Source organism: Lissotriton vulgaris, chromosome 1_1 (assembly GCF_964263255.1).
Source record: "Lissotriton vulgaris chromosome 1_1, aLisVul1.2, whole genome shotgun sequence".
Classification (NCBI taxonomy): Eukaryota; Metazoa; Chordata; class Amphibia; order Caudata; family Salamandridae; genus Lissotriton; species Lissotriton vulgaris.
The window spans coordinates 1,486,613,620-1,486,629,175 of NC_141685.1; the positions used below are offsets into that span (position 1 = coordinate 1,486,613,620).

Consider the following 15,556-nt stretch of genomic DNA (forward strand, 5'->3'; position numbering starts at 1 on the left):
ACGTATTCAGATCACCCCCCATAAAATCGGGGTCTCCGGCCAGCCTCTCAGTATCCCACATATGCGAGCAACACAAGATGGATCATCCACTATTGGTCCATACATATTTACTATAGTAATCAGTCTGCCACTGAGCTTACCACACACCATTACGCATCTGCCTTCCTCACCTGTATATGTATGTATCAGCTGAAACTCCACCCCTCTCTTGATCAAAATCATAACCCCCCTCGCATACAAAGAGTAAGACGCAGCAACCCGGAAGCCAGCCCATCTACCCGCCATCCCACAGTCTGTGTACTTGGTTAAGTGCGTTTCCTGCAATAGGGCAATATGTACCATGTGGCGATTTAGATATGCCACCACCTGTCTCACTTTTTTAGGCGAATTGAGGCCTCTAACATTCCAGGTCAGCAATCTGCATTTATCCTCCATCAGTTACCTGATTTCTACCTCCAATTTTTTCCCAGCTCGTCTTAGAGACACAATGATTATGCCAAACTAGCACATTTTCAACCCATGTGAACTCTTGATATGCACCTAAGTGCAGCTTGTTAGGTGTATCGTGAAACAAAACAGAAAATAACAGAACTCCCCTCACGACCCCCCCCCTCCTGCCTCCCACTCCAACCTCCCAATCAGGTCGAGACCGGATCCCACCACCTGCCCGTCTAACTGCACCCCAACACATTAAATTTTAGCATTCGGGGAGCACCCGCCAGGGGAAGAGGTTCAGCAGTGGATACCCGCACCGAAATGCGGTTGCCGGAATACCGTAGTCAGTCTCCCTGCGTACCTTACGCTAACATGTTATGATGAATATGTAACAACCTCCCTCTTAGAACAGCCAGAATGCAATGTCAGTGAAGTCCCGCCGCCCAAGCATCTCATCACTCAAACAATAGGTCAGACCGTCTCTGCCGACCGATCCAGCCCAGCTATCTCATATCTGCCATGGTAACAGGAAGCCCCTACAATTCAGTTGCATATCTCTAGTCTGCGTCGTCTAGTCCCGACTCCACCGCCTCCCCCTTCTGTGCAAGTTGCCGAGGTCTTGTCTTGCAAATGTGCTTGGTGAATTTCAAAGCTGATTTTGCATCCGTGAAGAAAGCGCCTGTTCCTCGTGAGTAATTTTCAACTTGGCCGGGTAAAACATGGCGTAAAGGACCGAGGCCTCTTGCAGCAGCTTCTTTACTGGTACAAATTCCTTTCTCGCCGTCTGTACCATCGGAGTATAATCTGGAAAAAAGGAGAGTTTGTCTCCCTTGTAGACCACCGGTTCTTTGGCCCGAGCCTCTCTCAGCACAGCGTCCCTGTCAGCATAGTTTAGAAGTCGCGCAATGATCAGGCTGGGTGGCGTGCCAGGTTTAGGCCTTGGCCCCAGTGAACGATGCGCCCGCTCCACAACCATTACGGTGGAGAGTACAGACTCAAACAACTCAATCAATAGGCGATCTATGAATGTCTCCATTTTGGATATCGGCGTTGATTCCGATAGTCCAATAATGCGAAGATTGTTGCGCCTCGATCGCGCTTCCAAATCTTCATTTTTCGCCCTTATGACTGCCAAGATATTTTCCATCTGCAGGATCTGCGTTCTTGATTCAGCTTGTGCGAAATACAAACACAAACTTACATTTGCATATCCTGTCCTGTCGTAGTGCATATATACATATATACAGTTGCGTTTAAATTACAAACACAAACTTCCGAAACGCGTAACCTCCATTAAATTCTTTTTGGGCAAGAATCTGAGAGCGATTGTTACTGGATTTCTTCAATATACCCAAATGGAGTACCTCCATTACAGATTTGGAGACACTATGGACTGAGTTATTTCCGAGGTTGAAGTAAAAAAAAAGAATTCAGTTTATTCCGCAATACATTAATCAGTTCTTGTATATTTCCCCCTAGAAAATTTACAGTACTGTGGCCAAAGAAGTATGCTATCCCTGAAGCCAATTATGTGTCGCAAAAGAGCAAAGGAAGTTACACAGAAATTACAAGACACTTAAGTCAAAGATCTATGAAAATCAGCATTGCCGACACACACCTGCTGATTTATGAACCGATCCAATGTTAGATGTATCCCTTCTTCAAGTACATTAACAGAACAAAAGAGGAGGTAAAGAAAGCATCCAATACTGAGGTATGTGTTGAGAAAGTTAAAATATACAAGGTTGCCTTTATAATGGATTCTTGCTATTTGGGGTTGGACGCTGCAGCACCGAGCAAATGGTTGGGTTATGGGTCAGAAACACTTGGGAGTCAAATAGACAGTTTACCAGGAGTTTGACGTGTTTGTGTCTCACTGCTAAATGTGCACACCACGTGCCCATGTGGCTTTAGCACGTGCAAATTTCGAACCCAATCCCATATGAGACCAGGAAGCAGCCAGGTAGAACCAACAGCCGCAGCAGATCAGAACTAATGGCCACACTCTACATCTATAAAAAAAGGAAGTCCACGCACCTCAGAGCCCTCTCAAAGAAAGAGTTGCCAGTATCTATATTACTCTGGACTTCTCTTATGGAGAAATCTTTGGATGTGTCGGATACGCCTTGAGTACATCAAAGGTATTTTATTGTCTAATGTACTTGTTTTGACCAGCAAGAACTTTATTTCTAGTCCGGATTCTGACTTCATTTCTGTGTTACCTGTACTAACCTTAGAGGAGCTTCCAAAGTATCACTTCATAGCCTCACCTGATTGATACTTCACAGTTTGAAGCCTACTGAGAGTCAATTGGTGCACGTTATCGTTATCATAGCGTGAAAGAGATGTGTTGTCGCTCTCATGTTTTACTGTGACTAACTGACCATACATATGTGCCTGTAAAGTCGTAAGAAGTGTCTTGGTATTAGCACTGTACACACGTTTGGCAGAAGTGTGATCATCAGGTCTGTGTAGCCCTTACAGCTGGTATGGAGGGAACCCGTGGAGAATGTTACTTCGGCAGTAGCGGCTGGCATGGCTTGCGGGTGGGAGTGGGATGTGGGGGTCACGCAGGGGACATAAATAAAAAAAAAAGAATACTTAAAAAGCTACCTTTCTGCCAGGTCCCCCATCTTCTCTGTTCAGCTCCTGCTCTCCTGACACCTTCTCACATATATGACTTCCTTCGTATTGCAGATGGTATAATGGCGCACCATATATATCCGTTCAGAATGGTCAAAGCTCTTGCCCTCAGTAGTCAGTTTCTTTCTCAGCTGGGTAAGTGGTTCCCGGGTTGATTATGTCAAGGTGCCAGTTTTTATGATTTTGACACATTACAAGATTGCCGCCGCCATCCTGTACATCAGAGTTAGAAGAATGTTACTTATGTGCCACACAGTCATGTGGTTTTTACCTTATAAGTCATGAACATGCAACATGGTCACACTATTCACAGACCACAGGCCTGTAATTAGACCATTTTAAACAAGTTCTAGCGTCTTGCAACAGGTGGAGTGCAAAGCACACGACCAGTGAGGTCTGCAAATGCAGGATAATGATCTATTTTGATGAGTGATGGGGAATAGTACACTTAGAATTTTACTTTCCCAACAGTTATCCAGCTGAAATTTGGCATACAGCTGATAACATTTATGGATTCACGAATGGAGGCACATGTTAAGTGCCCTTGAGATCATTCACAAATGCAGTAACCGCCCTGAACTTAGATTACGTGTACATATGGTTCATGGTGATTGTAATGGGCAATTTGACCATTTTTCAGATGGTCCTCGTTTGTAAAAGAGTTGTCTGTTGAAAATCTCCATTCGGACTCGGCTGAGTAGATTCGGGTCTTTGAATATCCAAGCAACTAGGGTGAGTACCCCTAGAGTATTTTATCTCACACCACACTAAAAGGAATCGTATTTCCTTTGTAAATAGGCTGTCGCTACTCCGCTTTTGTCCTGAAGAAGACTCTAGATGATGTATCTATAAACCCATATCGACAGGGTCGAAACGTCGACGTGAAACTATCTCATATCCAGACTCATTATCGGTAAAAATTTCGAAAATAGTGTAAGCTAGAGTGAAAGACTGGAAAAGGACAGAGAATTTATGTTATTGTTTTGTTTTTGGTTGAATTTGAAAGGTCACTCATTTCACTTTATGTCATCACAGTCACCCACTGAATTGTCTGCGTATTTGTTAGTGTGTTATTTTGTAAGACCGTCCATATTAATTTTCTGTGCTAAGATTTTGCAAAGTTTGCCCAAAAAACAGAAAAAACAAAATAAGTAATACATTGATATATTTTTGCTACCTTGTTGTAGGTGTGGTACATTCAAAATTGTTTAGTATAATTCAATAGTGATTTTGAAGAAATTCTTTGGTTCAAAACTAGCACCTCGTGGTGCTTACCCAACTGAACCATTTGTAGCTTTCTAATTATACACCCAGGTTCCGAGGGAGACAGTGTGACCTCATTGATCTTAATGGCTCTCCCATTCTGAGGCACCTTACCAGAAATCAATACCTAACTGCGCCATACTTTAAAGTTCAACACAGTTAATGGAAACAAACCTAAAAAAAAACGCAGATAATTCACTGATAATTACAAATTTGTATCTGGTGTATTTTTACCATATTTAGGATTGTCTGAGGTGAAAAGATTGTGTATTGAATGCACTTTGTTCATATGGGCAATAATGCCATTCAAAAATGGCTATTTTCCCCAACTCAGTAGCAGTAATTTGGAATATTGAAATATTCCATAGATTTCTGCAGTTAAGACATTCAAGATGAGCTTGTTTTCTTGTTGGTACTTGTATTTTAACGCCTTGCAGTTCATATTCACACAAAAGCAGCAAAAAAGATTAAAGTGGAGCAGCGAGGTGCTGGGGCGGGGTTGGGACTAACCAGCATTTTGTATAATTGTGCAAATATTCCCTCCATTCCGTACTGTTAGCCTGTTGTATATAGCAGAGGGGTGTTAGATGGAGCGAGGGCTCCATAAAAATCCTAAATTAATCTTCTTTTTCCTCTAGTAAATCGTTTTCATATAACTCACAATAATGACTTTAAATCATATTATTCAAAATGGCGAAATACCCTGAAATGGTGTCAAAAATCACTCATTGTAATTGTCTGGCATATACACATGATGTATAAAAACTTTGAATACCTCAAACTTGGTTCCAATATGGTTCATGGCGGCAATTCAGTTGCAGCACCATTTCAAAATCGCCATTCTGCATGTCCTAACATTGCCCAATATGGATTCTGCTTAGAAGCATGTTGAAAATACTGAAATTAACTCCCATCTTGGCAATGTATTTCCGGCATACAGGATAGCTGTTTATTTAATATAAAACTCAGTAGCTTTACATGCTTACCAATTCTCAGTACCTGAATTGAAGCCAGACTCCAAATAATGTGGCAAAAATATTGATGCCACATGGGCTTTTAGGTTTGGAGCGGAATGGTTTTCAGGAGTTTAGTGCTCGCTGTTCTCACTGGGCAGTGAATGGACCACTGAAGAGTAGTCCGCCAGAATGGAGGGTAGAGATGGCGATAAGTGATCTGGGGTATTATTATATAGTTGTCATATGATTTTGGATATCTGTGGGGTGAAAGTGCCTCACATTGGTGGTAAGAACTTTTGTGGGGGAAGTAGCTGATAAAGGACCCAGGTTAGTACCTGCAGTAGAAGGAATATATATAATTCTGTCAATACACTAAATATTTTGAACACTATACCTATCACACTGCAAACCATGAAATACTAACAAGGAAAGACGATGACATCTTTACAAGTTTTAAGTTCACAGTTATGTCTGACTTCTCTATTAAGGTAACAAGTTTTGCAACTTTTTCATTGCTTCTTTAGGGCAACTTAATTTGATTTTTCATGAGTAGTTTACATTTCCAGAATCTGCTTTGGTGAATGCTGAATTTGACTTTTGAAATGCTTCAAATATAGATATCACTGTAGAGGCTATTTAATATTCGTCGAAAGTCTGCACGAAATCCGGCTCAGTATTAAGGTCAAGCCTACTATAGTGTTGTGTTGTACCTTATTAGGGATTTTTCAATTTCTATTTTTGTTGTTGATCTGCATTTGTGAAAACATTTGAATTCAAATTTGAATTAAAATGATGGTGCTTCTATTTCAATGTTTTTATAGCACGCATCTGTTCTAGAAATCCTTGATGCAAACTTAGATTTTTCTTAACAGCAAATTGTGCAAGATGCCCAGCGTGGACAATGGCAGTTCTTATTCCAGTGACTCGGAGGAGGAGGAGGAGGAGTTTGAGGAGAAGCCTCTGTACGCAGTTGCTCCAACATTTAATATTAGCGCAGAGGGGCTCAAAGATGTCTCTGCAAGCCCTGCCTTTAAATGTCTGAATGAGGTAAGCGAGTTGTGAATATTGAAAGAGCGTACTGAGTTGTACACAAAAGTGATCTATTGCTTTATATTCAGATGACTTAAACTTAAAAAATTGTTGTTTTAGCTTGTTACTAAAGTTGTTGATCTAATTTTATCAAATGCAAGCAAGTACCAAGGGTGACCGATGTGTGACTGTAGTGAGGCTCCCTTGAACAATATCTTCCTGGGCAAAATGTCCACCATTAAAGCCAGCATTCCCATCACCGTCAGCACGGAACACTTGGACAACATGCCTACTAACAGCCATCATGGCTCATTTTCCAGTCATATGTCCTCAGACTCTATCAGATGTAATGACCCAGGTAGAATCTGGGTACCCTAATGAATGTTGTCAACCTCACGTCCTGAGGGACGTCTTCTCTGCCCTGCCTCACACTGTGCTTCCCTTTCTTAATGAGTCTGTGGTACAGGGCAAGGTCCCCAGAGCTTTTAAGAACGCAATTGTGGTTCCTCTACTAAAAAAAACAGGGGCTGATCCCCTGAGCCCTTCTAACTATCGTCCCATCTCTCTCCTCCCCTTTTGTGGCTAAGATCCTACAGACCCATGTGGCCAGGTGCCTTTCCAATTTTATTGAACAGTCAGAACACCTAGAGCCACACCAGGCTGGCTTTCGGCCTGCTCACTCAACTGAGTCAGTAATCCTGGCAGTACTGGACACCTTGAGAGCTAATGCAGACAAGGACACCCACAAGGCCTTGTTGCTCCTAGATTTGTCGGCCGCGTTCGACACGGTTGATCATAAAATCTTGTTGGACCGTGTCGAGCCGGCCTGCATACGGGGCCCGCATACAATTAGATTAAGTCCTTCCTTGAAGGCAGAACACAAGTAGTGTGGCCCTTTTACTGCCCCTGGGCTCGCCACCACATGCGGGGTGTCACAGGGCTCGTCCCTATCGCCATATTTATTCAATCTTTATCTCATGCCCCTGATCCACTCATTAAAAAATAGAAAGATAACTATCTTTAATTATGCTAATGATCTCCAGCTCGTTTTCACCTTGGATTCTCCTGACTCGGTTCTTGAACTTCAAGCCCTCATGCTTCACATTCATCGTTGGATGCACCTCAACTCAACCGGGCAAGACGGAACTAGTGTTGTCTGGGAAGAGCAAGATCTTCTGGGGCCCACACTATTGGCAGACAGAATTAGGACCCCCCCCATTTCTTCTCCTTCTGTGAAAAGCCTTGGGGTCACTATAAATGCAGATCTCTCGCTCAGAGGAAAAGTGGGGGCAGTGGTCTCCGCCTGTTTTCTCCAATTGCGCAAAATTAGGAAGATCGCCCATTTGCTGACCCACTCAGGTGTGATAGCCCTGGTTCTCTCGCGTCTCGACTTTTCAAACTCTACCTTGGCCTACCTCTGTTCCTACTTAGACACCTACAATTAGTACAGAACCAGGCTGCGAGATTCATTTAAAAACAACCTAAATGGCAATCTGCCAGACCCTGACTATCCAAACTTCCCTGGCTACCCATTGCCCAACGTGCAGCTTTTAAGATAGGGTGCTTAATCTTTAAGGCCCTGCACTGCAGGAACCCCAAATTCATCAGCCATATGATTATAAAGCACGCTCCACTTCGCAACCTATGATCTGCTCATCTTCAACTACTGACTACTCCTGCCATTAAACTCAAACGTCAGGGAGGGTGCAGGTTCTTGCAACACTATTCAAGATTAGCGCCATGAACCCTTCTGGTGACAGTTCGCTCTAAAAGTTCCTGCTAACATTAACATAACATATGGAAATTAGTGACCCTACAAAAATCTTCAATCGAAGTAGGTTCTGAAGTATTACCAGCAGGCTCTTTGTGGTTTTCCACGTTATTCATATGGACGTGTTTTTGGACAACGCACATGTGTGTATATTACGCACAGTAATTAATCAAGAGTTGCTGCAGTTAATATGACCCATATGACTTGTACTGGCTGATTCTTGATCTGAGTCCTGTACATCTTTTCAGGCTTGAAAATCAGTCATGGCCAGCCATTATAGATCAAGCTATAGAGTGTAGTTTCAGTTTCTTGAGTAGCCCGAACAAGCAAAAACATGGGTCAGTGCTTTGATATGATACATTTGGTTTGTTGTATTATGCCACACCAGTGCCATAGTAGCCTCATTGGTGCATATGAACATATAGGATCTTGAGATAGCCAGAGCGAGCAAAAAAAAAGAGTGGCTGTTTTGGCCAGATATATCTATTTGGTTTAATGTTTGTGATCCTAACACCTGAGTAGCATCATGGGTGCATATATACATATATGGTTGTCGTTATAATATGTTGCCCTTTGAATGAAACTCAACATTCAAATGCTGGACTCCTTGGTAGGCCTTACAGTGGACAAAGATTACGAGTTTTAAGTGTCTTTTGGTGCACCAGTCCCAATTCCGTGCACAATGGTTACTTGCATATCTCAGCATGGCACTAAAAACTATGATTTCCATGATAACATTATATCTTGTAATTGTCAGAACCCTCGGCTCTTACAAACAATTTTGTGTCTTACAGTTTGAATGGTCCTCTCACTATGCACTTTGTTGTTCAGTGTGATGGGGTTGTGATGTATGATTTTGTATCCAGGCGAAATTGAAGATGGGCTGAAACATATTTTAAGGGTGCATCCAGTAATGCTACTGTAATGCTCTATTAAGTCAACATAAATGCTGCCTGAATGAACTGTCCTCTGGATTTTACTTGCATATTGTATGCGTGTTTGTAGTATTACATGTGGAAGCAGGCAGTATAAGAGGACTAGAAGGGAGATAATGAGCAGTTATGTATAGAGTACCCATGGCCTCAATCCTAATTTGTTTTTGAGAAAGGCACCTGGGTTAGCAGGAACTCATCATGCACATGAACTTGATGTCCTACTTCCCTTCTTCCCTTTAGATTGCTGAGAACGCCTAGTATAGCACTCTGTAAACCAGATAATACAAATAATATTAAATAACTTGTAAAAATTCGTAATTAGTTCTCTTTTTACTAACCTTGTCTCGTTCCGTTGTCTAAGTCGAGGGTCACATGCACCTTTGTCTTAGACAAGGTAGTGCTATTATCTTTGGTCCACAGGTGATAAAGCAGTGCCAGAGTAGGATTTTCTTTTTTTATCCTAACACAGGGATTGTTAGAAAAGTTATAGGCAAGTGTTTAGGTTCAGTGCAATACTTTCAATATTTTTTTATATAACCAAATTGTTATTGTTTTGTGTGTTCAGTCAGGCACAAAACAACTGCATCAACCACTCTCCACCACCATCTATTGCCCATCCCATTTCTTGTGGAGTCATCCTTGTTTCCTTACACTCCGCATTCTCCAGAGGTCCCAAACATCCCTCCCATTTCTGTCTCAGGAGTGAGACGCAACCAGGTGAATTACTTACCAGTGAACAGTACAGCTTAGAGATTTATGCAGTCTAGAGCCCACATCATCAACTTGGGCCTCATTTGGGCTGAATTCTGGTAGCTCCAAAGGCTGCGTTTGGTAAGGTACCAGCGTGTGTCAGAATTGGTAATATTTGTGGAATTGGCTGTGAGACAGTTGGAATTACACCAATAGGTCCTCAAAAGTGTTCATATGGGGCCTGCCCACACATTCTTCATGGTTGTAATCCCAATTTTGTCCCAATAGACAAAGCCCTGCAATTGTGAAGTGTAATGCAGCGAACGAATGGTATCATAATGGAGTCTGCTGGGTCAGCTGCCTATCCCATCCGTTAAATCTGAGTGCCCCTGCAAACAGAGGATAACCACCCTTGTTCCACTGTGAGAGGTGGGCTGGAACCGGGGTGCCGTATAGGAAGTGCATCACTTTATCTAGACCCGGTGGCTCTGGTTCTGATCTGATGGCGGTCGCTCCACCCCTATCCGCCAGTCATTAATTACCAGGAGTTGTAAGCCCAATAACTTACCCATACCTCATCATATGTCAACTGACGGCACTTATCCCAGGTGATGCACAGGGCCCGTCCAGCCTATAAGAAGGAGAAAATTACGCAGGTAGTTTGGCAAACCAAGTATTAAGAATTGGGGATGGAAAGTTTTGCAACACATCTGGGAATCATGGAATCCTCATAATTTTAAACAAAGCACTTTGCCCTAGAATCCTAGAATATGCAGCAGAAGCCCTGACCACCTCTGCAGGTCCCTATTTGTCCTATGGAGAAGATGCATGAGATTGAGGCTTCACACCAACTCTGGGACACTGACACACAGACCATGAGGTATTTAAAATTCAAATGCCTGATAGGGATAGTCGTTTGCCAGTCCACTGAAGCTCTGTCCCCCTTCAGCGGCACCAGGAGTGATTTGTGTCAGTTTGCACCCAGCACAGAGACCTCCTCAAAGGGCTCCAGGATTTATAGGATTCTGGGGACAGTCATGCTAGGGTTGACCAGGTAAAGGAAGATATAATCTGAATATAAGGCCACTCTGTTCTCCGCCTACTCCTTCCAATGCCAGACCTGCGCCTGAGTCTGGCATCTGATGATCTTGGCCAGAGGTACAATCACCAATGCGAAAAGCAAAGGGGACTGTGGACAGCCCTGTCTGGTCCCTCTATGGATTGGGAAAGTCTCAAACAGGAACCATTAACCATAATCTTGGCACTGGGCTCATTGTAGAGGAGCCGGGTATATTTGTGGAAACAAGTGCCAAATCCCATGCACTGGAGGACCTGGTTGAGGTAGACCCAGTCGACCGTACCAAACCCTTTTTCAAAGTCCACCAATATTAATGCGCTGGGTTCTATCAGTTCTTGACGGCGGGCCAGCGTCCCATTAACTCATCTAATATAATATTGTGTACCTCTGGAGAGCATAAAGTCGCACTTATCTGGCTGCATAAGATCTGCCAGTGGGCCTTGCAAACAATTCACCAATGGCCTTGTAAGTATTTTACGTTCTGTGTTTATCATCCATATAGGCTGAAAAGCAGCACAATGCTCACCGAGGTGTGCCATCTTGGGCAAGACTACTATAATGAACACGTATAGCTCAGGGAGAAACATTCCTATATAGGCCGCTTCCTCATATAGTTTCAGAAGGTGCGGAATAAGGATGTCTGAAAATCGATTATAGTATTTGAGGGGAGACCCAGCAGACCTGGGTCGTGGCTTTTATCGGACATCCAGGAGCACTCTATATCCATCAATAGCTCGCACTACATAATTGTAATTGCATTTACAAATGGTTTTTCTCAAAGAACACACACAAGACAGAACCCCCTCACCATCAACACGAACAACACAGCACCAAATCCATAGAGATTTCAAAGCATAGTCAAATCAATGATGCTGTCGTGTACCACACAGCATATACCTCAATTTTCATTACTCAAAACATTTCATACACTTCTCCAACCTCTCTTTTTTAAAGACACATTTGTTAAATTCATCTCCATCACCATCGTTATCACCACCATCAGTGGCTATTAAGGGATACGTTTATTTATTTGAAGAGTTTTATATGTGGAGAAGTGTGGCTCAATTATTAGAGTGGCACACCCTGATGCAGAGGTCTAGCCCGGGACCAGGGTTCAATTCCCCGCCTCGGCCGGTCTTGGGCTCAAAAATTCCACGGACCTGATAATTCTTGCGTCGTGCCTATTCCAATCATGGAGTCCCACTTTGCAACTCTGGGCAATAGCTTGCTTAATCTCCACAACGGCCCCCACAATGCTAAGGATGCCTGGCCTCCACCTTGGTGGCGCCCAGGAGTGGACGCCTCACAGGGAAAGCCAGGATGGGTTCCACAGCGGTATTCGTACAAGCGCCTTGAGACCCTTGCGGGTGAGTAGTGCTCTATACAAGTATCAATTTACATTTACATATACCGCTGGCTAGACCCGGAGGTATCAGAGCGCTTTACATGAGAACAGATTGTACATAGTTACATCAGTTACAATAGCATACAATAGACCCAGATACGAGTCAATAGGAGTAGGAGGATGGGTGGAGGGAGGAAGGAGACGAGGGTGCAGGGGAAAAACAGATAAAGTCAGGCAGGGCTGGAAGGGGGAGGAGGCAGCCACAGGATCACGGAGGGAGGAGGTAGGGGAGGGAAAGGAGACACAGCAGAGAGACGAGGAAAAACAATGTCCGGCTGTGTAGGGGACGGCCAAAGGGTAAAACCAAAGTCAATCTCCTCTATAGCTGACTAAACAGCTCCACCAGGCATCAGTCATGCTGCCCTTACTGTTGTAAAATAACCAGGTCCTCAAATGTATATTCAGTTCCAGGATCAAGGTTTATTTGTTAAAAAGTAGAACAGCTTAACAACCACAGGGACTAGCTACAAGCACAGTCAGGCTCCAACTGACCCTGCACAGAACCTCCAACGTAGAACAGTAATAGAACATTCCAAATTCTATACAGCTTGCATGCCAAGTAGCATATAAGTAGCATACAACACACCTCCCTCCTTTGAAAAAAAAACACAAAAAAAACAAAACAAAAAAAACTTAAGAGCAAACATAATCTTTCATTTTTACAGGTGGATGTGGTACACATGAACTTTTCCTAATAACACTTTCTACAACTCTTTGCACAGAGTCATCTCTTCCAACTGGATCATTATTAACAACCCTGTAATTTCTTATTACTTCAGAGTCAACACTTGTGTTGTTGATAACATCTTGAGTATCAAGTATAGTAACAATTGGCTCATTAGAACCAGCAAAATCATTAATCACAACATTTTGAGTGTCTTGCAGAGTATTAAAGTTATCCAAAATATTCTGATCATCCTCCTCATTATAAGCATGAGAAAATGATTTCTTGGAATTAAATAATGACTTGTCAGATCTAACAATGGATACACGTCTAAAATTCCAGATTTTCCCCCCTTCAACACATACAGCTTTGCTAAACACCTCCGTTACTCTAATAGGATCAGACCACTTGGCCCATCTTTTAGAAAGTGAACTTCCAAATTTAACACGTACCAAGTCACCAATTCTGGCCTTGTGACTAGTCGACTTCCTGTTCGAACTTTTACCAATTTTCTCTTGATAAGTTTTAACACGTTCTCTCACTTTATTAATATGTAGACTAGACACACTGAATTAATCAGATTTTAACCACCAAGGCAACAATTTAGAACCAGCTTTACGCCCCCTTAATAATTCAAATGGAGAACAACCTGTTACAGAATTGGGTGAAATCCGATAAGTGAGTAATGTAGCACGTAATGCCTTCTTCCAATCCAAATTACTCCTAATTGCTAACTGAATCGATGCCTTAATCACTCTGTTGAAGCGCTCAATTTGACCATTGGCCTGCGGATTATAATTGGAAACCCTCTTGTGAGTTATACCTTGCTCTTTAAAAAACAATTCAATCTCATTGCTAATAAATTGCATACCGTTATCAGAAATTATTTCTGAAGGTAGACCCTCACGACTGAATATGTTATTAAGAAACTCAATGACTTGACTAGAAGTAACCCTTTTCACAATTTTGACCTCCGGCCATTTCGAAAAATAGTCAATCAGGACCAACCCATAAACTTCTTTACTACCAGACCAATTCAAAGGTCCAATGATGTCGATCCCTAATCTTCTCCAAGGACCCTCTGAATAATCAATAGGAATAACCGATGTGGACAAGGGTTTTACAGTTTTATCACTATTGGAACATGGAAGAAAATTCCTGACCCATCTATCAACAACAGCGTCCATTGAAGGCCACCAATAATATTCCCGTAAACGCCTCTTAGTGGTCGACATTCCCATATGACCTTCATGAGCAATCCTAATTAAATTTTCCCTAACAGCAAATGGAGTTACTATTTTGTCACCTCTACTGATAATATTGTGAGAACACATAAGTTCATCCTTGACCTTGAAAAATGAACTCAAATCACCTGACAGCTTCCTTTCTTCAGGCCATCCACTTTTCAGATAGCTATCAACCAAACAAAGAATATTATCTTCTGACATAGCTTTAACCCACACATCTTCAGAAATCACTTCCACATCATTCACATTTATGTCTTTCATGGTATAAGCTACATCGCATTCTTCTGAATGTTCATCACCCTGATGAGGCAAAGCCAACCTTGACATGCAATCCGCATGCACATTGAGTCTACCAGGGATATACTCCACAGTGCATTGATACTCTTGTAATTTGGCTGCTAACCTAGCCAATCGGGCTGATAAAATCCTGCCACCACCCGCAGCTAGCATATTCACAAGAGGCTTGTGATCAATTCTGAGCACAAATTTGGTACCCCACAAAAACTGTCGAAAATGCTGAGCAGCCCACGTATATGCCAATAATTCTTTTCCAATCATTGAGTAATTATTCTCAGCACCTTTCAAAGTTCTTGAAGCGTAAGAAACCATGTTCTCTTCCCCAACACCTTTCTGCAAAAGAACTGCCCCTAATCCAGTGTTACTTGCATCTACTGTAACAATACACTCTTTACCCACAACAAATGGTTTTAAAAATGGAGCAGAACAAGTTTTCTTTTTTAACTCGTCAAATTGCACTTGCTGTTCATTACTCCATAGAAACGTAGCATTTTTTTTAAGTAACACACGTAGAAAAGACAATTTAGATGCATAGTTTTTTACAAATTTGCTAAAATATTCTTTAAACCTAGGAAAGAAAACAATTGATCCTTATTGATCGGAGCAGGTGCTTTAAAAATACTAGCAATATGATCAAATTTAGGCTTTATACCTTCCTTGGAAATCTCGTGTCCCAAATACTCAACCTTCTGTTGTCTAAATTTACATTTATTAAACTTAAGTGTTAAACATTTTGATTGTATGCTTCCCAAAACCGCTTTTAAATTCTCATTATGCTGTACCACATCATTGCCATAAACTAAGATATCATCTTGAAATGCGATAGCCTCTTTGCAACCTTCCAGCTTTTCTTTCATTAAACGTTGAAAAACAGATGCAGCACTGGTAAGTCCAAATGGCATACGCAGATAGCGATACATCCCCTCAGGTGTGACAAAAGCTGTTAAGTTCTTAGATTCCTCTTGTAGTACCACTTGATGATATGCGCTTGCGAGATCTAAAGTTGTAAACACACAAGCACCTGAAAGAGTAGAAATTAGTTCATTAATTTTGGGTAACGGATGCATGTCAGTCCAGATTTCTTTATTTAAGCTACGAAGGTCCACACATAAGCGGAGCTCGCCATTGGCTTTAAGGGAAAGA

At 42.2% G+C, this 15,556-nt stretch overlaps 1 protein-coding gene across 1 annotated transcript in view; it reads left to right on the top strand.

Annotated features, from left to right (window-relative positions):
* CCDC146 (coiled-coil domain containing 146) overlaps positions 1 to 15,556 on the top strand; it is a 1,211,813-nt gene that overhangs the window by 189,269 nt on the left and 1,006,988 nt on the right. Inside the window, exon 2 of the mRNA XM_086967356.1 lies at positions 6,170 to 6,344. Within this exon, the coding sequence (XP_086823482.1) occupies positions 6,183 to 6,344 (162 nt within the window). The 5' untranslated portion in view covers positions 6,170 to 6,182. The remainder of the gene's footprint in view (positions 1 to 6,169; positions 6,345 to 15,556) is intronic.